Source organism: Rhinolophus sinicus, linkage group LG05 (genome assembly GCF_036562045.2).
Source record: "Rhinolophus sinicus isolate RSC01 linkage group LG05, ASM3656204v1, whole genome shotgun sequence".
Taxonomy (NCBI): Eukaryota; Metazoa; Chordata; class Mammalia; order Chiroptera; family Rhinolophidae; genus Rhinolophus; species Rhinolophus sinicus.
Window position 1 is genome coordinate 148,683,506 of NC_133755.1, and position 22,948 is coordinate 148,706,453.

The 22,948-nt window shown below is 35.3% G+C and overlaps 1 protein-coding gene and 1 long non-coding RNA gene across 8 annotated transcripts in view; one reads left to right on the plus strand and one right to left on the minus strand.

Moving 5' to 3' along the window:
• Nucleotides 1-1,963, plus strand: part of PKIB (cAMP-dependent protein kinase inhibitor beta) — a 98,181-nt gene extending 96,218 nt beyond the window's left edge. For all 7 annotated transcript variants that reach the window (XM_074333507.1, XM_019740967.2, XM_019740966.2 and 4 more), the window contains one exon: nucleotides 771-1,963. In XM_074333507.1, the coding sequence (XP_074189608.1) occupies nucleotides 771-841 (71 nt within the window). In that variant the 3' untranslated portion in view covers nucleotides 842-1,963. The remainder of the gene's footprint in view (nucleotides 1-770) is intronic.
• Nucleotides 1,964-3,329: 1,366 nt separating this feature from the next.
• The window catches only part of LOC109452190 (uncharacterized), a 39,957-nt gene continuing 20,338 nt past the window's right edge, over nucleotides 3,330-22,948 (minus strand). Inside the window, exons 3-4 of the long non-coding RNA XR_002138107.2 lie at nucleotides 20,027-20,137; nucleotides 3,330-3,532 (exon numbers count right to left, since the gene is read on the minus strand). This is a non-coding gene — a long non-coding RNA (uncharacterized LOC109452190). The remainder of the gene's footprint in view (nucleotides 3,533-20,026; nucleotides 20,138-22,948) is intronic.

Below are 22,948 nucleotides of genomic sequence, written 5' to 3' on the forward strand. Positions count from 1 at the left end.
AACAATATACTGTTATAAAAATTATGTGAATGGCTTTGGGGCTATTTTAAATAAAATAAGGGTTACTTGACCACAAGCACTCTGATACCTCAAGGGTCAATTTGATAACTGAGAGGGCTACTACATAACAAACAGGCAGAAGCGTGTAGAGTGTGGAGACGCTGGACAAAGGGATAAGTATGTCCCAGGTGGAACAGAGAGGGATAGCATGAGATTTCATCACGCTACTCAGAACGACGTGCACTTTATAACTTATGAATTGTTTATATCTGGAATTTTCCACTTAATAATTTTGGATTGTGGTTAACTGTGGGCAACTAGAACCTCAGAAATTGAAACCAAGGATAAAAGGGGCTACTGTATGGTTATCAGAACGTGATGTAGCTGTTGAAGGACCATGCTCAACTAGTGAGGTAGAGAAGTTACTTGTTAATGTAAAAGGCCTAATTAAAGTTAGATGGCATAAACAATATTTTATTAACAAAGCTATAAATGAGTAGATGTAAGGCCTATCTTTTTGTTCATGAGCTAAGGACAAATACTATTAAGGGTTTAAAAATGAACAGTTTCCAGTTGCTAAGTAAAACACAAAGCTGAGGTCTGCCTTTTCTTTGTGTAGTTTCCATGTCTGGACTAATGCCAAAGTATGTCTTAATCAAGCAGAAAATGACTGGGGTGCATAAAGGAAAAACCAACTGTTTTATTCCAATATAATACAAAATATAGTTTAGTATATTCTATATATGAATGAAAATTGTTTATTTTTTTAGATGTAAAAAAGAAAGATGAAGGAACAACACAAGACCCACTGGAAAAGCCCCCAAACGAAGAAAATTCCTGAATTTCTGCACGTTGAAAGACCTAGTGGCTCTGCTTTCCTGAGTTGTTTGATCTGGTAGTAACTATGGTAACATTGCAGCCCTAAGCAACATGCGTGTTTTAGATACTTTTGTTGTGATGCTACTCATTTGGATTGCAACCATGATGTTCCAATGTAGGTTATTAAAAGGCAGATTACTTTCAAACTGCATCCAAGGAAAAGGTTAAGAATGTATGGTCACGTAAATACATATCATTGTCTATAAACCAAACAAAATACATTGTTCTCTTTTACATTTATTTAGTCAGGTGTGTTTTTAATTCCATTTTTATGGTAATGGGTAAAACATTTCTTGGTAAATAAAAACCAAGCACCATTAATTTAAAACTTCATGGTATTTGTAGGAAATTATATTTCTTGGTGAGAAGGAATAATGGAATAGTCAAAGACATATGGATAGAGTGTTTTAAATCAAAAGTTTCTCCACCAACCCTAAAAAGATTTGGAAAAAAATTGTAAAAGCTTGACAACCTAAACATCTCTAGGATGTTTTTGTCCGATATACATTGCTTCTAGTCTATGCAGACTGTGCTTTTTCATGCGGACTTTTAAAATTCAAAATCTGTGGCAAATTATTTATATGTAACATGCCTACTGAATGAATTTCACTATCTTCCTTAACTTTGGTGTTATACGTGTGTGGGTATGTTTTTCTTTAATGTGAATTATGCAAACACCTTACTAGTTGCTTTACACTGTTTTTTCTTATTCTTGGGGCTTTTGTGTATACATGACTTGTTTCTAAAATAAGTTCCTCAGGAATGCAGACCTTGATTTTTATACCTTTCTTAAAGTATCTAACATAAGAGTAGGCACATAAACATTTGGTGAATGATGTGTAGTTAGGAATAGCAAAATACTTGCTTTTAATATATAAGTATATATTTTAAAAGGAACAAAACCAAAGCCTTAGTAAATTTTGATTTAGTAGGTATTTCGGAAAATAATAGAATTCTGAATTTTAAAAAATTACTAATGAATTTATTTTCATTTTTAGGTATATATGCATGCAGTTTTATTTGATTTGATTGTAACTGAGGCCATTCTGTATACAGTAATCAAATAAACTCTTTCACTGTTAAATCTGTTACTGACACAAGTCTCCATCTTCTAAAGCATACCAGGTGAAAAACGGCAACACGTTTTAAAGAAGGAAGTTAATAGTCTTTGCAATATATACCTTTATATCTAATGTACACCAAAGGGGATGGGGGGGTAGATTGCAAAGAACCTGATTGTTTTAAGTTCTCAAATATAAAATTTTCTTTATGAAATAATCAAAAGTAATATTTTAGGTGTAGCACTAATTTAATATTCAATAAAATATGCTATAGTCATTAAAATGTTATTTCTGCATTATTTAATAACATGATATTATATAATCAGTATATAGAAAGGTTAGAGTAGAGCAGTAGTTTTCAACCTGGTGGACATGGAAATTTTGCTCCTAAAGGATATTTGGCAATGTCTGAAGACATTTTTTGCTCCTACCAGTAGGGGAGGGGACCAAGGGGAGAAACTACTGCTGGCATCTAGTGGGCAGAGGCTGGGAGTGCTGCTAAACTGCTAAGCACCCTGCAGTCCTCCAGGGTAGACCCTCACAGCAAAGAATTATCCAGCCATGTGTGTCAGTAGTGCTAAGGTTAAGAAACCCAAGAGTAGAGTTAAACTGCCAAGTACATGGGTTTTGGATTCAGGTGACTGGGGTTTGAATCCTAACTCTGTCACTCCGGAGCTGTGTAATTGTGGGCGATTTACATTGTATCTCTAAGTCTCAGTTTTATCCTCTTGGAATGGTATTAACAGTAGTACCTACTATTCATAGGCCTAGAGGAAGTAGTAAATGAGATAGGATAGCAGGTCCTCCAATAAGGTTGTTTTGTTTAATGTCATTTTGTTATAATGAGGGGGAAAAAAATTAACTCCTGGCTGGGGCCACTGTCTGTATGGAGTTGACATGTTTCTCCCTGGGTCTGCCGGGTTTTCTCCAGGTACTCTGGCTTCCTCCCATATCCCAAAGATGTGCACGTTAGGGGAACTGGCATGTAATTGTCCCAGTCTGAGTGAGTGTGGGTGTGTGTGAGGGCACCCTGAAATGGAAGGGCATCTTGTCCAGGGTGGGTTCTCATCTTGTGCCCTGAACTGCTGGGGTCAGGCCCGGCCACTCGCGACCCTGAACTGGAATAAGTGGGTTGGAAAATAATTATCTCGTTTTTATTCATCTTCCTTAAGCTTATGTATAGTTCACATTTATTTCACTATTTAATATTAGAAGTGTTCTGGATCTTGAATTAGTTGTTTGATGTTTTTGTGACCAGAAATGTGCCTTGGGAACTTAACTCTTGTTCATATCAATTAGCCTAGGAATTTTAGTTTTGTTACACATCCTTTCGCTTAAATGCAATTTCCAGGAACCTTCTGACAATGTTAAGTGGGGACCTACTGTATATGTAAAACACTTGACTAATGCCTGGCAAATAACAATTATTCAACAAATATTAGCTATCATCACCATCATTTTTATTCCAGATGATTTGGCCATGATTCTCTGGTGGTGAAGGTGGTGGGCAGCCGGATTTGTTCACTTGGTTGTCTTCTGTCTTCCTCTGCAATTTCACAAACATCTCCAATTCTTGGTTCTGGGAGAAGACACTATGATGAAAATTGACAATTCATGGTAATTACCACATTAGTGCCCATTCAGTCATGCTGTTGAGCTGCTGATAGGTGCTAAGTATTACCATTTAACAATGAGTCACCTCACTAGTGTTTTATGACAATTATTGCAACAAATCAGAGTTTTGAGTGAGTACCTAAATGAGTAACTTGTTCCATGAAACTGTAAAAGAAAGAAAGCAACGTAGTTCATGGGTCCTAGTATTATATCATATTTATCTCTCATTTTGAAGACCAGAAATGAAGCCATGTTCACCCTCATTATTGCTGGTGATGACATATATTCTGAATGATGTATATGTTAAATCACTTATTCATCACAATGCACACATAAATGTCCCATTATATACATATTGGTAAGTATTTTGTATTGCACAAGGAATCAAACTTGTTGAATATTTGCAACAGAAGGGGATTTTATTTTTTCTGAGAAGGAATCCAGACAAAGGAGATTGATAGGTCAATAACAGTTTAAAGACAAAATTGAATTCACCACCAATTTTTAAAAATCAAGCTACTTTTAGGAACATATGATATAGTGTTTTGTCATTCCATTCCCCCCCGCCCCCCAGTTATTGATGATAGCTCTTACCACAAAAATCTGCAGCTATATGAAATGGAAGCATTGGTTCAAACAAAGAGCTAGGGAAGGTACTGTGGTTGCCTGTTAAAATCCTAGAATGGATTTATTATTGAGTATATAGCAATCGAAATAATAATTATTATTACTATAGCCATACTTGGAGTGACTGGTGATTACTAAGCACCAGAGTAGATCCTTTAGAAGCTTCATAAAAATAACCATACAAAAGAGTTGTTAATGTTTCTCATTTTACAGATGAAGAAAGTGGATTTAGGGATTGCCTGTAAGAATTCACACCAGTCAAAAAGCGGCAACAGTGTTCTGAGATAAGGTTCTCAGAGCCAGGATGTGCACTGCTTCTCTTGCACCAAAATACCCTCCTGCCCCAAACTATCACATCTTTAATAAATTTGTTAAATTTGTCTGGATTTTACTCAGAATTCCTGGAAAAATTGTAACATTTTGTATAGGCAGGATAGCACATATGCCATTACAAGGTATTGATATCTTAGCATGGTAATCTTATTTGTTTGGTATTTATTAATTCATCCACTCCTCATTCATCCATATTTTTACCTTATTCCAGAAAAGCTTTTCTATAGTGAGTGCAATTTACCATTAGCTTGCAGGACCCTACAAGGGGTGGAAAAGAAATGGAAAAGTTATTTGGAGCCCGCGGTTCTTTTGGCTGGGAGGTAGTATCTGGAAGTGAGGCAAAAGGGATCAAAGTTGCTCTGAAAGAAGAGAGCCACCACACCCCACCTTGAGTCATGTCACATTGGTCCTGGGACTGGCCTTGACTGTGAGGAGGGCACACTGGCATTCTGTGTGAAGCACAAAATAAATCTGGCATGAAAGGGCATCATTTCATTTGTCTATGTGGCCCTACTTCTAAGATAGCTATCAATATCTTAGAAGTAGGGCCACACATGCAAATGAAATGATGTCCTTTGTTTCATGTACATATACAGCACGTGCCAAAAAATGTATACACGTTTTAAGAAAGGGAAATGCTATTAAAATTATGATACTCCATATATACCGATAACAAAAGATGAATAAAGTCATGTTTGACTTCTGCAATTACAAGAGGTGCTCAAAGTGGTTACCATCAGTGTCCAGACACTTCTGATTACAGCGAACTGCTTAAGCAACGTTGACCAAAGTGTCCACTTGTATACATTTTTCTGCACCCCTGGTATTTCAGAGGTTGAATGCTTGGCAGTACTGATAGCAAAGAAGCACCAGTGCTAGATGGGGATGCTTTACAGAGGCCTCAGGGAACCATTCTTGTCAAAGCAAGAAATTAGAACAAAAAAGTCTTGCACCATCTTAGAGTATAAGAAATTGGACTTGGCAGTTCTGGGAAGGCTCTCATAGTGCATTAGACATATTAGACACTCAAATATTCCTGTTCTATAGAAAATTTTCACCTAAATTGAATTTCTATTAGTAGAAGGGATTTGCTTTTTAAATAGTTCCTTTATTTGGTATTATAAGATTATGGAGATTATGGAGAACAAGATTAGGGGGCTATCATTCAAGAAGTGCGGATTTTGCTCCAGGATTTTGACCTAAATTTAACCTAAATAAACTATGCCTTTGGGTAAATTATTTTCCTCTTTCGTTTTCGTTTGTGAGATTTACTCAAAATCGACACTAGGTGGTGCTAGCATCACACTTCTTACTGAGTTCATAAAAGTCCAATTTAATCAGATTTCCAAAGTTTTGTTTTATCAATTTTGCTAGGTGTGTTGGTCAGGATTATTACAAAAACAAAATAAAACAACAACAAATAGAAACTACAGTATTTCAAAGACAATATTTCTGAGAGACAGTTTAGAAAATAAATTATAATGGAAAGTGTGCTAATCTTTGGCTCTTACTTAGGATACTCAATGATCCTGGGTACCAAGAGAGGGCGCTCTAATGCATCTTTAAAATACACATCTTAAGAACACAAAGGCTAGAATTTTTACTTCCGTGCATCGAAGTGTTCTTTTTTCTGTATAACAGGGTCGACAGATTTCTTTCCTTTTTAAAATTTAAGATACTTGTGCACAGATATTGTATTCGTTAAAATCAAGTTAAAAAGCGTTCTGAATTCTCTACAATCTTAGATTCGGAACTGACCTTTGATGTTTTTCAAGTTAAAAGTACTATTTTCAATTGTGACTTTGACATTTTGAAAAGTCCCTACCAGCTTGAGCCCAAGTAAATAGTATGTAAATATATACCTTTATTCTTGATTTAATTCAAAATATCTTCTATCACTTAGCAATTTCCCCCTCCACTTAGGAGAAAGATGGGTCTCATGAAAACAAAGTAGGGGTTAACTTAAGTAATTATTCCTGGTCTTCCAAGAGCAGGAAGAGAAATAGGGAAAGCTTTTCCCACAAATCCCGCTGTGTGCTGTGTGGGAAAGTTGAGTACACAAAGGGGATTCTGGCCAAGTCGTCTTGGCAAAGTACCTGTTGGGGGCAAGAGGGCCTGAGCACAGCTTCTTGATATCTCTGAAGTGCTGTCACTGGACAGTGATGGGACAAACACAGGTGATGGGGATGGGAAGGGACAGCTAATGCTTAATACGCATTCACAACTGGCACTTAATATGCACTAACGACTTTTCCCAGTGCTGTATGCGTTCATTTATTTAGTTCTCACGAAGTCCTACACATGAAAACACAGGGCCAGAGAAGTCCTTGCCCAAGGTCACACTAATAAGTGGCAAAGCCAAGTTTCAAACCAAAACAGGTTGAATCCAGAATCTGTGCTTTTAACTTTCAAACTATATCATCTCCTAAATGAGACCAAATGCTTCTACAATGATTAGTATATGCTAGATACTAATACTGTTCTAAGCATTTTACGCATATTAACTCTTTTAATTCTCACAACAGTATGATGTAGGTATTGTTATTCCTATGTGGCAGCTGAGGAAACTGAGGCACAGGTCAGTTAAAAGGTTAAGATATGATGGAAGTTGAGGGTGGGCTAAAAGACAAGACTTTAAAACAAAGTCTGTTTGAAGTCCCGTTTTAAGACTTTCACCCTCCGAAAGACTCTTTCTGTTCTTCCTCATCTCATCATGTCCCTATCATTAGTGGCTCTGAAGTTACCACATTTGAGATCTTCAGGCAACATTTGAGGTCAGAAAAGAGAGGAAGGGAAACCACCAGTGGCTGTCTTTCTGAGTGCTCTTGTAGAGTATCTTCTTCCTCCCTGAAAACAGGCTCAGCCGCAGGTGTGCAGGTGACAGAAAACACAATTTGTGGGACTGGGAGTGTTTCAGACATGATCAAAGGGCTGAAAACAGGCAGAAATGGGCTGGTGTGGTTGGCAATGAGGTGCAGAGAGAAGTAGTAAGAGATATGGCAAATACGATTAGAAATGAGATTTAGAGGTTCTAGAGACTTAGGAAAGGCAGGGGAAGGCATCTGGACTTTATCCTATAGGCAATAGGAACACTTAAAAAATTATTTTGTGTCGTGAAGCAATGAGATGAAATCTATCAAATGCCTTTATTTTTCTTAAGTTGTATAAATTAAAACATTTTATACCTTATTTTGAGTCATTAAATGGAAAATGGATGGCACCTCACAGAAACTAGCTGACTCTGTCAAAAAGAGCTCCTAATCAGAGAACAGGAAGTTATAAAAAACCCACTCCATACACGTGATTGCTCAGCAGTCCATATTCCCCTCCCAGAACATTGAAGTGTTTCTTGAATATCTGACTGACCCCGGCTGGTAATCTACTAACAAAAGCGATCTATCCTCAGATCAAAGTTTCTTCACCTTTTGTTTTTTGTTACTGGTGTTATTTTAAAAATAGCATTTCAAATGTCCTCAGCCTTCAGAGAAGTAGGCATATGTGAAAATTGGAATCTGAACCACTGTTGTCTCTATCACTAAGACTTCTGCATTTTAATAAGCTGGATTTTAACAACCATGCTCTGGTAGCATAAGTAAGCAGACTTTCCACATTCACGAAGGGTCTACTGTTGATTTTTTTAAAAGGAACATAACAGATGGTAGCTGACAGGCCAACTTTAAAGACAAGTATTTATTTTGATCTCTTTCCTAAGGGAAATAAATTAGATAATTAATAGAAGAAAAGAGAATAACAGAGACATTCAAAAGGAAAAGAAATATTAAAGAGAATATATAAAGAGATGTGAGGAGGAATGGATATTGGAAAATAAGGGGAACAAATTAGCCAGTTCCAGAAAAATAGAATGTGAGAGAAAAATATATGTAATTGCAGATTTTTCACCAAATGTTTGCCTAGGAAACTTGACTAGGAATGGTTCTCTATCTACAGAATAATTGTTATTAAAGGACAAACTAATTTATAGTCTGTTGGCTCTGCCAGTATCAACTAGAAAACAAATACATTTCAGCCATACTGGTTATGAGCACCATATTTTCTATATTATGCTTTGTTCCTAACAGCAGAAATGCTTGATTTCAACAGTTTTGAAGGGGAATAGTAGATTGAAACACAGACATGGTGACATTTTTTGAAAAGTCAGATTAGGGTGGCACATTTATATGTGTAACATTGAGTAACAAACCGTGAAAAAAGTAAATTAGAAAGCAGCTCAAAGTCCAGTTGGCAATGTGAGATCATCTTTACAGTTTGCCAAGTAGGAACATTTTTCCACATAAAAAGCTTGGTACACTTAGGTCATGTAACATAGAGACAAGAAATTTTACATTACAAAGCAGGTTTTTACCTTCCATTAACATGCAGCTCCTATGGATTCTATTATCACTAATTTTCTTTTTAATCAGAGAATTACAAAGAACAAAAAGCATTAAAAAATGCTTAACTGCCCCCATTTGAATGTCTTTCTTATACTTTACTGTATTTTCCAGAAAATGTTAATATTACAGTGTTATAAATAAACCCACCTCTACAAAGTTGTCCCTCTTGTATATCTTGGGTTGAATTCTGTGTGTGTGTGTGTGTGTGTGTGTGTGTGTGTGTGGAGAGAGAGAGAGAGAGAGAGAGAGAGAGAGAGAGAGAATGGGAGGGGGCAGGGGGCAACAGGGTTAAGTGAGTTTGTGTTTCATAATGAGTAGTGAAGCAATGAGACAAAAGCTATCAAACTCCTTTATTTTTCTCACACCATCTCTTTGTCCTAATCAACAACAACAGCAAAAGTTGAGAGTGTGATATATTTACCGTTGTTTGCAAACAGTCTGGTTATGTCACCCTATTTTCCCTTCACGTTAACAGGTTTTTTACAAGGGAAAACCATATTCTATTCTGTGGGATAGAATGAATCCTAGATTGTAAATATTTATGCTTATAGACAACTAATTGGAAAGGCGTAGCATAAAATAAAACAAAAAAATTGTCTTTGGCTTTTGGCAAATGTTTGAATTTCCTCCTTGGAATTCATTTTGTCCATCATTTACTCCTCCTTACTTTCATGTAACATAGTAAAAAGTAAAATCTAAGAAGTTCACAGCAGGACTAACAGCAAAACAAATGTAATACTGAACCTTTGGCCAGCTAGCTGGACTAAGACCAAGATGTTTTTCCAAAATAGGAATGGGGCAGAGAAAGGCAAGAAAATCATGGCAGATTTTTGCTCTAATTGTATTTGTTTATTTTATTGGATCTAGGTAACACTGAAAAAAAGTAAGGGATATATATATATATATACACACACACACACACACATATATATATATATAATCTCTGCATATTTTATATCTCAGGCATACTTTATATGTATATTTCCTTTTTTTAGGTCTTTTTATGTTTCAGTTGAGCTCGATGGCCACACATTTTAATTCTAAATAAATCTTACAAAAGAGCAAAAAAACTAATTCATGAATAATAATTACGATAAAACAAATAATTTTGGAAATTCCAATCAAATTTGGTATTGTAATGTTAATATAGTATATTTTTTACTTGCTGACTCCCAAGTTATACTTGGAGATTAGCAATTAGCTTAAGTATATGACCTTGATTCTCCTCAAATATTACATGAGGGAATTGGCTTAAATGCTCCTCTAAAAATTCTATTCTGAAAAAATTCTGTACATTTCACTATTTAAGAAAGGATTCCATATATTAAAACAAAGGACAGGTAAAAATTGGGGAAAATATCTACAATTACTTAGACAATTTAAAGAACTCAAATCAAACGAGAAAAACATTAGTGTTCAAATTGGAAAATAAAGGGCAATACTAGAAAATAGTTCACAAAGGAGGGGGAGAAAAGTCTGAAAAAATAATAAGAGAACGCAAATAAAATATAAATTTATTTTTTGACTATTGAATTAGCCAAAATAAAGCAATATGATATGCTGGTTAAGGGCATGAGCTCTAGGGCAGACAAACCCGATAGGAATTGCAACTCTCACAGATTGCAAGCTTTGGGCAAGTCTCCATTTCCCCACTGTAAACTGGAAATAACAGTAACACCTACCCCTAGGTTGATTAATGATCATTTAAATGGGATTACTCTAGTGTGTTAGGCACAGTGCCTAACATATATTAAGAGTTTAATCTTAATAATTTACTGTTGCACTCACGTTAGTGAAAATGTGCAGTGACACAGACATTTTAATAAGCAATTTGGATGATATGTTGATGAAATATTAAGTAGTTCTTAACGTGCTTTAACTAGTTTTAATAACACTGAAAAATGAATCTAGAAATCCCAATTTGGGAGCCACAGTTACTTCAATATTTCGAGATTGTCCCCGCAGCAAAGGCTGTTAAGTTCTAGTCCGTTTTGACTCAATACCTCATTCTATGAGAAGAATACACACACAAACACACACACACACAGACACACACAGACACACACATATTAACTCATAAATACATATACATGTATATACATATATGTGCATATACAACATACGTATATGCACCTACATACGTATATATAAATATATATAAACAAAAACAACAGAAATATAAATAAAAAACTTATCAGATAAAGGGTATGTTTTATTACGATTGAGTAGTAAATTCTGTATCTTATTTTGAAAATTTGAATATGAGATTCTATTTATGGAAATTAAGAAATTTATTTCAGGTATATTTTTCAAAGGTAAAATAATTAAAAAAAGCATTTTGGGTAATGCCCACAGGTCTCTAAAATTCCTAGCTGTGTAGTTTTGAAAGCCCAACTACTTGCAAGTTTTTGCTTAAATTCAATAAACTTATTTGAAAAAACACTGACATTTTCACTAGTCAAATAACTATGATTTAACCACATTGTTTATTTTTCATATAAATTCCTGGATTCTTCTAGTTTGCTTATATTTACAAAAAATCTATAGCTCTTATAAAGTACTTAATCTCCAAGAAATATAGAAGTATTAGGTATAAAGTATTTTTTTAACTAAGAATACACTTTCACACTTGATGAATTATGTACAATAACACAAAACCACTATGCAATAATACATACATTTATATTATCTATGGCTATATATTTCATAGTATCTTACAAAATTTTAAAAAAATATATTCAGAATAAAAGATTTCCAATAAATAAGTTTTACCAAACCTAAGCTTTTTACATATTTGGTAAGAATGACAGTATACTTATAAAAAGCTGGCTATCATAACGCTTTCATATGTAAAACCTTTTTCCTATGGCAATTCTTAATTCCTTTAAAGCAGAGAAAAGACTAAAATCTTGATTTCCAATATACTGTCAAAAAACTTTGATTTAATCAAATGAGTGTTTTCCTGTGGCTTTTCAGTAATGGATTAATTCCACTTTATTGTTGAGATTATATGGTCTTTTAGCCAACAGATTATCAGGATTTTAAATTTTAATGATTTGTTATTCTAAAGTTTTTGTTTGTAGTAAAGTACATTTGAAAAAAAAGAAGAGAAAGCTCTTTTTAATTGCATTTTAATTTCTTACCTATGTGCTAACAGAGATTGGTAAATTAAAATGGATTTTCCCAAGTATTCCATTTTTCTTTTCTTTTTAATAATGATTATTAATCATCTGAGTTTTCTTATTGCTTTTTTAAAATTTTTTTTATCTTTCAAAATGAAATAATTGGAATACTGCAAAATCCCACAAGTCCTGGATTTTGAGTATCCTGGACGGTGTGAACCAATAAGAAGGTGCAGACAGCAGAGATGGAAATACTGAAATGGTGACTTTCTTCTTTGTGTTGTGCAATGTCATTCACACCATGTGTACTTTCACTATTTTCAAACCTCTAATCCAACTCTTAAATATCTGTTATTTGAGGACAGTAAACTAATTAACCTTTGTTTTACAGCTCACTCAATACTACTAGCTGGGAGAAAGTCTGCAATGCACACTATTTAGAATGGTGCCATTTGTATCACTCATATCCCCACTAATGAGAGAGCACTCACTCTTGCTCTGCCTTCCTCCATCTGCTGCTTGCCATGTCTAGATAGTATCTATTATATGAGTCCATGTTTAATCACTTAATCAAGTTATTTTAAAGTACTCATCAGTGCGCTTTGATTGCAAGATACAGATGCTTAATCTGAACTTAAGCAAAAATATCTTATTGATTCATATAACTGTAAGTCCAGAAGTATAACCTCTGAAAAAGGGGTTCTAGGACCTTCAGTAATGCAGTTGGGCTCTGACTGCATTTCTTAGTCCTCTATTTCTGTTTGGTTTATTCATGGCTGTGTCCAGGAGTTCAAGCTATGTCACCCTTGGTTCTACTTGTCTGCGCCCGGCTTGATTTTTCACACTAGGACTAGACGTGTGATTGACAAGACAGCCACCATCAACCCCAGATTTCTAACTCCCAGCTTAAACATCCTGCATGGGAGACTGTTGCACCCCAACATTTGCAGCAAATAATTCCTGGAATACTTTGGTCACTCTGACTTGAGACGTGCTCCTGTACTGAACCTTTTAGCTTTAGAAAGAAGTCACTTGGATTGACAGTGACTGACCCTTGTTCTCCCTACTGTGGCAAGGGACAGAGAGGGTCAACCCCATCTGAACACAGTGGAATTCAACTGAAGGAGAATTTGATACCTACACTTATCAAAGCAACAAATCTACAAAAACAAACTAACACCTTATTTTCCTGAATTTAAAAAATATTGTATAATACTACACACATTTATTAAAGAACACATGACCATGATGATAACACTGAAAGCTTAGTGATGACTAACATTCTCTCTACATCTGTGTATGGGTGACTGTTTCCACGTTAGTTAGGAAAAAGAAGTTTCTTTTCTATTTTCATTTCTAGGGATCTGATGCTCCTAGATGGAGTAGCATGAGTTGTAACCCTAAGTATCGCTCTCATGGCTAATATCATACAGGCTCCAGGGAATCATTTCTCCATGTGTATCATTTCCTATAGCCTATATTCTTGAAATGAAAGGTAACAGTGTTTAACTGCCATAAATGTTGGAGGCTATTTCCTTGCCACTATCAGACAAACAATGCTTCCAGTACAGGAAATATTTGAGCAGGAGAATCATTTAGATAAGATAAAAGACAAATTAACTTGTCAAATTCTTTCTCATAGGCAATTAGAATGCAGTAGATTCTTGTATTATGAAACATCATTTCTCATAACACCAAACATACTGTTTCTTGCGTCTTTTCATGTTACAATTGTGGTTCCAGTATTAACCATAAATTATAACAGCATTTACAACAGTTTCACACGATGGTCGAGGAACATTTTATAATATTAAGCAATTTATATTACTTTTACATGTGCCGTGAATTGTGACACCAGTTCAAACTAGATGAAAATTGAATGCTGGAATTCTGAGTAGTTTTAATTTTATTGAAATAAAAGATTAAAGTAAATTTAAAATTTTTTATTTTAATGTTTAATACCCATTAATTTTTCATTTGTATTTGACAATAAATTTAATAGATAATGTGGATATTTCAGACTAAATATGCTTTGAAAACATGTAGAAAATAATTTTAATTTTTGGATTTTTACATTAATTTTAATTTACTTTTTAATGAAGCTATGTTTAAACTTTGTACACAATGAATATAATTACATGTTGTCTTTTAATCCTTTAGAATGATTGCTGCTAATAGGACACAAAATAGGTGAAAAATCTTGATTATTACTACACAATTATTTTGCTTAAATGAAGGCAAAAAATATATTTTTGGAATAGTTGTAATAATGAATTATGCTCATTATTATAATTCATCCACACATTGACATTTTATTAACAGTGCAATCAGACATGTGCAATAATAACTAAATTCTTTTGTCTTCAATATTTTACTAATTTTCAGCCTTGAGAAATCAGTGGTACATGTCTTTAGATTATGAAGGTATATTTGTCAAGTTAGGGAAATAGAACAATAGTCAATAGAATGTATGCCTCCATTTTTACTCTGACTCTGTGGTCCTCTAGTGTTAAAGGCAGGGCAAAAAGAAAAGATAAAACTGGATGTTGTGAAATAATTTAAGGTGTTGATAAAAGGAGCATTGGAATGATTTGCTCCAGGGCAAGACCCCTGCACAAAGGAAAATTAAGTCAGGGGGTTGCTGATAAGTGAGAGAATAAGGAAAAGTTGAAAGATTAAGTTTATGCTGAAGTGCAAAGGACAGATTGTGGGATTTTTCGTATTCTTTTGGATTGCTTGAGTTACTCTTGACTTTTCCTGTTTTTGTGCAAAATATGCTGTTACTTTGATACTCTATTTAATCTGGTGTATATAACAACCTTATAATTAAAAGTTTCCGTTAGACATTTTTTTAGTGGGTTTAAATATTTGTGTGGTAATTTGTGTGTAATAAATTTATACACATAAATATATATGTATGCTTAATTTTTTGAGCACTCTAGAAAGTATCATGAAACATATCAGTCAATTCTACTTATTCTAAGTTAGTTCAGGATTTTAAACCTCTGTGTGCCTGTTTCCTCATCTGTAAAATGTGGTGTTTTTTTTGTGGTACCTACATCGTAGGGTTGTTGTGAGAATTAAATCACGTAGCATAGTGTTTGCTCTGTAGAAAGCCCTATATGTTTGCTATTATTATTATTACCTCCACCCTCATCCTTGCTGTTGGGCCACATTCCAGGTGATGATGGTGGCTTCAGAGGGAGCAAGGTATGGGGCAGGTGCATCACTCTTTGATTTTCATCATCTATGCATGCCAGCATCTTTGCTGAACAGTCACATTCCTTTAAAGTTTCCTTTTAGGTTACTACCATATGTGGTCTCAGTTCTGGTTTCACTTCATACTTTGCAATTTCCACACCTCTTTGAGCACATTTAGCTCAGGAAAATCCTGTGTCAGACACATGTGCTTAGATAATATAAATGGCCATCTCTCTTCTAATGCTCTGCTATGCTGTGGGGTAAGAAGGGAACCCAACAAAGCTCACTATGTTCTCTTACCCCACCTGAGAATGGAGGCGCAAACTCTTTGTCTCAGATCTTTCCAAACATCTGTAGGATTTCTGTCCTGTACTATACCTCAGGACTCAGCCTGGGAAAAAGAAGCTGGGCCTCATTAGGGACCCAAAACCAAATTATCTGACTTGTCTAACTGAATATCCACGGCCCCACTCCAGCTGTCCGCCCTCACTCCGACTCCCCGCTTTTCTCTCTGGGCAAACCTCCTCTCCTGGTGACTTAGTTGATTAACAGGCAGATTACTGATTTGATTTACTAGAGAAAGGCCAAGAAGCAAAAAGAAAGAATCCACAATTTACATTTCAAAATATTTTGTTTTCATAACTCTTTGTGTTCTGAGAAAGAAAACTTCTCATTTAAGTGTGTTTGCCCCTGTCTGTAATCTCCAAAAGGGCAAGAACCAGTTTTCTATTCAGAATCTAGTGTTTCACAAGAGTAGTAACTTCCTCATTATGCAATGAAGACTCTGGTTCTCTGAGTGACATTTCTTCGCCCTCTCCAGAGATAAGCCTAAATAGTGGGTTCCATCTGCAACTCCCTGGACTAGAACTGCCACTCATTTTATAGGGGATTTCCCTTCTTCAAGTGTTGGCTGAGGCCTCTCCCATCCTTCCTTACCCTCTTCTGGGGACCTTGGCCATAACGCAGGCTGAAGCTGTTTTTCAAGAGTAAGCTCTGATGAAACCTCTTGCATAAGGGATGAAGACTAGTTTTGCTTATAGATACGGTGCTTTGTACCCTTCGTCTAAACTTCTGACAGTTTTGACAGTGAAAGAGGACACTATTAATAATTATGCCAGGACAATAAGTGTGATTTGAGATAGTCTGTCTCCTACCCTACAAACCAAGCTTTCCAGCACTCAGTTTCCAGACAGAAGAGCTGGTTTCCCATCCCAAAGTTCCAGCCATATCCACTCTCTCCACATAATGACTGCCTAGTTTTTTGCCATCAATTGTCCAATTCAAGAAAATACTGGCTGGGCTTAGGCTACATAGGATCAGTGGCCCCTCTCTAATTTGTTGAGTCCTCCTAAGCCTGCATGGTCTGTCGTTTTTAGCTGTGGTTTCTTTTTAAGTCTCAACTAAGAACAAAATGCTGTTTTCATAAAAGCAAAAAAACAAAAATGCTTATTCCAGACTAAATGCTTAGCAGCTGTCTGAAACAATTCTCTCTCTGAGCCTAAGTGGTTCTCGCTGGCTTTACCACAAGTCCAAACTCCTGTCTTCTAGCACAAATCCCAGACCACTGCTTGATGGCAGCTCTGCAAAGTAACTGGGGCTCTCTGATTGCTGTGCTTTCATAGGCAGCTTTTATAAGAAATTCAGAACCTAAGGAATCGGCTCTAAATATAACTTCCACACCTCCCTAGGTGCTCTCTAGAGATTTAGAGAACTGAATATATGTAGCAGCAATTTATAAGGCTCTGTTGACTCTTGTGTCTTTCCTTTATAGATTCCCATGCCTCTACCTGGAAATTTTAAAGCATTCAGTATTTTGCTCACACCCAGGGGTTTATCATAAATCACTATTGACTTTGGAGTCTGCCTCATCCCTGCACCCTAATTCCCTCCCATCTATCACCTCAAGATAATTTGGTTCTGTAGTACATGTATTTGTTATAGATAGGACCCTACGTGTAGTGGGTCCTGTCTATTCCACAAGACTTAGTTGTATGAAAAAATGTAATTTTGTTTTTCTAAATTCAAACTTAGTTTCTGTTGCTGTAAGAAACATCCAAACCTGTAGAGAATTGTTTACAAGAGTTTATTTGAGCCAAACGAATGACATATGTTGGAGAGCAAGATCATAAATGCTTCGGAGAATAACAGTTGGCAGTTTATTTTATGCATTTGAAGTTAAGGAGGGAACACAAGGAAAGTCCATGAGGATGGGAGACAGAAAGGTGGGCATTGGATTACAGGATAGTTAAGATTATATAAGAAAGAAGGGTTTGAAAAGAAGTATTTCAAATGTGTGTTAACGTAGATGCACAGAAACAATGGACAGAGTTTGCTTGAGGCAAAGATAAGCCTTTTACTAAAGAAGTTATGTGCTTGGGTGACTACCTGCCATGACCTGCCCAGCTAGAAATTTATGATCAGATCACCCTGTGAGGTTACTTTCCATAGATCCCCTTTTTTTCCGCAGTTAAAATAGGAGTTCCACAAAGTAACAATCTCTGTCAATTCTACATAATCTCAATTCATTTAAGGTTTGTTTTTAGCTGATGGATGTGTCATATTTTATTTTAAAAAATCAAGCAAGTATCTCCTCATTTGTCCTCACCAAACCCCTAGCTTCTCTGCTTCAGTGCCACGTACTCTGCCTGTGCATCTCTATCAATGAAAGAAATGTCCCTACTACTCCTGGACTGGTCTATAGTTCTCAGACCCTTCCTCCTCCTCAAGCACTTATACGCTGAAACTATACCTTTCTTCTTAATTTTCCCTGAGACCTGCAAGTAGTTCAAAAGGTCAGGCTTTTTCAATTCAAAAGCGTTAGTTTCTAAAACTTTTTTTGGGGGGTTCAGCCCTTCTCTTCAGTGGTGGCAGTAGGTGTCTTGAAGTCTAGTTTGAAGAGTAACGGGATAAAAGAATTTCTAAGATGAAAAACACATTGGTTAAACAGTACAAAATGTATTATCTTATTGTATTTTGATTTTCAATGTCATTGTGTCTCCTTGAGCTTTGACCTTGCCCGCAGTAGGCTCTAAGGCAGACCTCTAGAGTGCTCAGTGCCTCTGCTGAGACCACCGCAGCTCCCCACCATTTTCACTTTTCTTACTACAAATAGTCAATGATACCATCTCCATGAAGACTTTAATGAGGACTAAACACTGACTTCCCCCAGCTGATAATGCTTAGGAATAGCCTTATGTTCACGATGTCCAAGCCTCCATGCTCATCTGTCACAACTCATATTCTCATCCATTATGGCTAGAGCACAGCCCCTCTCCAACCCCCTCAAACTTCACTGTGTCAGGATGCAGGAATTCACAGTCCAATATCAGCAAAACCCTCATATACTTCATCCTCTTATCTAAATCTTTCCTTTACCTCCTTGCTCTAAGAGAAATCTGGCTTTCCCTTAACAATAGGGAACATTTTCCTCTCATGACTCCCGGACCTTTAAGCATGAAGGCAGGGTAACTTTCTCCCTTGTTCTCTCCAATTCTTTCAGATCACTGCCACTTTCCCCCTTTTCCCTCCGTATGTGCGTAGCCTCCTTAGAAGACTGTCTTCTCTGCTATCCCCCCTTTTTAGTTTAAGAACTTCTCATCACACCTCTTCATTTCATGAAGATCAAATCACCTGACTCATTGTCTATCTCTTAAACTCCTCATAATTTTTGTAGCCTCAATATCCACATAGAAGATCTTTTCAACCTCCAGGCCTTGCAGTTGCTTGGTGTCCCTTTCAATTACATTGTTCTCTACCTTTATTCGCCAACTCTTCATCTGGTCATTTCCCAAATATTGACATCACCAATAACTTGTCTTCTTCTAGATCTTGTTCTCTAACAACCATTTATTTTCTCTTCTGTTCATCACTTCTCATACTGCTGACCCAACAATCCTTTGAAACACCGGGGATCTACAATCATCTCACTCTACCGTTTTTACCCTGTACCTACCACAGTTGACAGTGAATCAATCATTCACTCCTTCTTGAGGTGCTTCTTCCCTTAGCCTTTGACACATGACACTGTCCTTGTTTTCCTCCCACCTCACTGGCCAACGCTTCACAGCTTCCTTGTCTGGAACTTCTACTTCTTGATTTGTTAATGAATCACTAATCTGTGTTGTTCACATTCAGTCCTTGGAGCCTAAAAGTTGCATGGTCTAATTCAGTCCTGTGCTTTAAAAATCAACAATATTTGTCTGGTGGCTCCTAATTGTATATCTTAAACTTACCATTTCTGAAAGATAAATGCAGATTTACCCCCTCTAAACCAGCTTTTCCCTTTGTTTCCTCAATGCACTACATGGAATTACAATTCAGTAAGTTCCTCTAGCAGCCAAATGTCTTACTATCATGTTTCTTGAGACTGCCCTTTCTCTCATGTGGGACAGGAAATGCCAGCATCAGATGTACTGGGGATGAGAGCAAATGGCCAAAGAAGGTGACTGAGGAGTTGATCTTGTGATATCACCATAACAACCAGTTCCTTTCTGGCCCTTCGCCCCCGGCTCTTTCATCTCATCCTGTCTTTAGGTCTTTAGATTGTAGATGAAACCTCATGGGAAAGGAGGAAGTGGGAATCCTTGAATTGTCTTAGTAAAAACCTGAAATGCCTCAATAATCACAAATTTTACTGAGTTTCCAGAACAAGCGATCATATATTTTTTTTTTTTTTTTTTTTTTTTTTTTTGCTATTAGATAAAAATGGAAAGTTGAGTTAGTAATCAAGCTCACTTACAGAAGAACAAAGATATGCATTGTTATATGTAGGCCTGGACTGCAAATTCATACTCACTATCCTTGAGGCTTTTCATCTCCGTATATGGCTTGTGGGCCTTCATTTCTGATTATATGCTGAAGGAGGGTACATGAATTCCAGTGAGTCTGCAAGGTGATTTTTGAGGTGCTAGAAGAAAATATCAATATTCCCATTCATATTTAATTTTATATAAATAAGATACAAATTAATCTTTACTAAGATTTATATATGAATTGACTGGTCATTTACTCAGGCACATGTCAGTCACTTGTCATGAAGTATCCTGAGAAAAGAGTGCATGATAGGCAGTGACGGTCTCATTTTTCATGCCATTTCAGCTGATTTACTGTATTGTATGTGAACCCAGTTAAGTGAATTCATAAATAATGTTATCCATTTTTATTTAAACTCAGCGTTATAAAATGAGATAAAAAGATTGGAAAATATCTTCATTTTAAGGTGTAAATTAGGAGAATATAAATAATTTTAACAGAAAAATATTGGCTAAGAAAGTTCACAATTACAAGAAAACCACTTGAAATGTGAATTTACATCCTTTATTATGGAAGATACTTCTCAACCCAAAGTGTGTATTTATATTTGGCCTAGGAATAATAGCTAACAGTAACATGGAGCTATCTGCAATGCGCAAGACAATACATAAAAATATTATTTATTTTATCTTCATATTTCCTTCAATTTACATTTTGTATTTACATGTTATAATAGTCATACTGTTAATACGGCAATTTTTGTACATAAGTTATGAATAAATAAATATTCATAACATATACAAAAAGGTGGACAAACATATTTTATTGATAGGGTACAAAAAAAAATATGAGACAATCACTCAATAAGGAAACAATTAGAATAGCATAGTTGCCCCTAAATCTTATAGTGGAAAATATTAGAGCTATACAGTGAAGTATCTTAAAGAAACAAGCTTCCTTGGGACCAATATCATATTTTGTTCTATTCTTGGGTTTTTCTCTATAAAGTTATAAAGCAGGGCCTCTAGTGTCACATACTCAGAATCACTCCCACATTCTCCCCTTCATTAATTTATTAAAAAATGCATATTAGGCAAACCCTATGTGTGGAGTGTGACAGGACAGAACCCATAGGTTCCTCCTGAGAGTTTCCAAACCTCATAACAAGAATTCTTGGCAACAATTCTAAATTGTATTTGGCTGCCAGTTTCCCCACAGGGTGTGTGCCTACTATGCAAATCAAATTACAAGAAGAGGTTTGTCATCGCTCAAGCTAAGAATCTAGACATGCAAAATAATTCTAGTTAATGCCTAAGTTAAAAACTGATTTCCAATAAAGAAACGCTTTTCTTACTCCTCCTCTTATTGTTTTCCTTTCATTGCATTAAAATAATGTCGTGGATTGAGGGAAGCAGCCACTGTTAATCAGAGTTAGCAGAGGAAAGGATACAGAATAGGATAATAGCTAACATCTATTGAGTACTTGCCGTAACCCTATTATAAATACTTTATTTGCATCAACTTATGCAATTTTCACAATGACCTTTAACTATGACAACATCCATTTTAAAAAGAAACTGAAGCACAGAAAAATTAATCAATTTAGTTAATTTAGTTAATTTTATATATGGTAAGGCATAGAGGCAGGATTTAGCCCTTGGCCGTCTGGTCAAAGAACATATGTTCTGTCTGAATCACTGTGCTGTAATAATATTCTAGCCCACTTATGGTTCAGTTGGCAAATGTCACTATTTTTCTTTTTCTTGTTTAAATTTATTAAGATACAATGCATATACAATAAATATACCATTTAAAGTGTACAGTTTGATAGTTTTCGACAAATGTACACATCCAAGTATAGAACAAACCAATCAAGATGGACTTCTCTCATGTCCCTTTATAAGAAACAGTAATTGAGTAATTGACCCTTTTATCATTATAAAATGTCCCTCTAAAAGTGCCCTAGTAAGATTCCTTGTCCTGGTCTGCCTTGTCTCATAATAAAACAATACTGCAGCTTTCTCATGTTAGCATTTGCATGATATTTTTTCTACCATTTTATTTTAACATATATGACTTTACATTTGAATAAAATTTCTTGTAGACAGCATATACTTGGGAAATATAGATATAGATATGGATATATAGATATATATGTATATATATGTGTATATATATATATATACGTATATACATATATATATATATATATATATATATATATATATTTAATTCTGCCATCTTGCTCTTTGTTTTCTATTTGTCTAATTTCATCTCTTCTTTGTTCCCTTTTTCTTCTGTTCCTGCTTTCTTTTGGGTTAAGTGAAATTTTTTTTTAGCATTTCATTTTTATAGCCACTTTTGGCTTGTTAGCTATGCCTCTTTTCATTTCATCTCTTGACTACAAAAATATGGCTGAGGAGTGATTTACATTAATTATTAACTTGGACAATTAAACAACTAGTCTTTTGTTAGTGTTTCTTTTTTAACAACAGTGAATATCTTAATTTGTTATAACATTATATTAAAGTGATTTTTTTAAATAACATTGTTATGTTATGGTTGCCAAAATGGATATAATGAAAGCTACAAAATGCAAGAAGTGAGAAGACAGATTTTTTTTAAGATGAATCTGTAACTGTGGTTTCCTCAGATATAATTCTTGCTTCAAAATTAATGTAACAATAAAATAAGTCTTTGCTGAACATTTTCTTTGATGTTGACTAGGGCTAATTTGTTAGCCTAAGTACTTGAATTACTTGAAAGAAAAAAGTGAATTGAGCATATAGCACTATAAAAACTTAAAATGAACATTTTTTTTCAGTTTTGCAAATGATTAGTATATGGTTCCTTATTAAGTAAATAATCAGATTTTTTTCATCAAACTCACATTGAAGTAAAATTTATGAGATTTCCAGGTTAAATCTAGCTTGATATACCGAAGAAACTCAAACATAGCTATGTA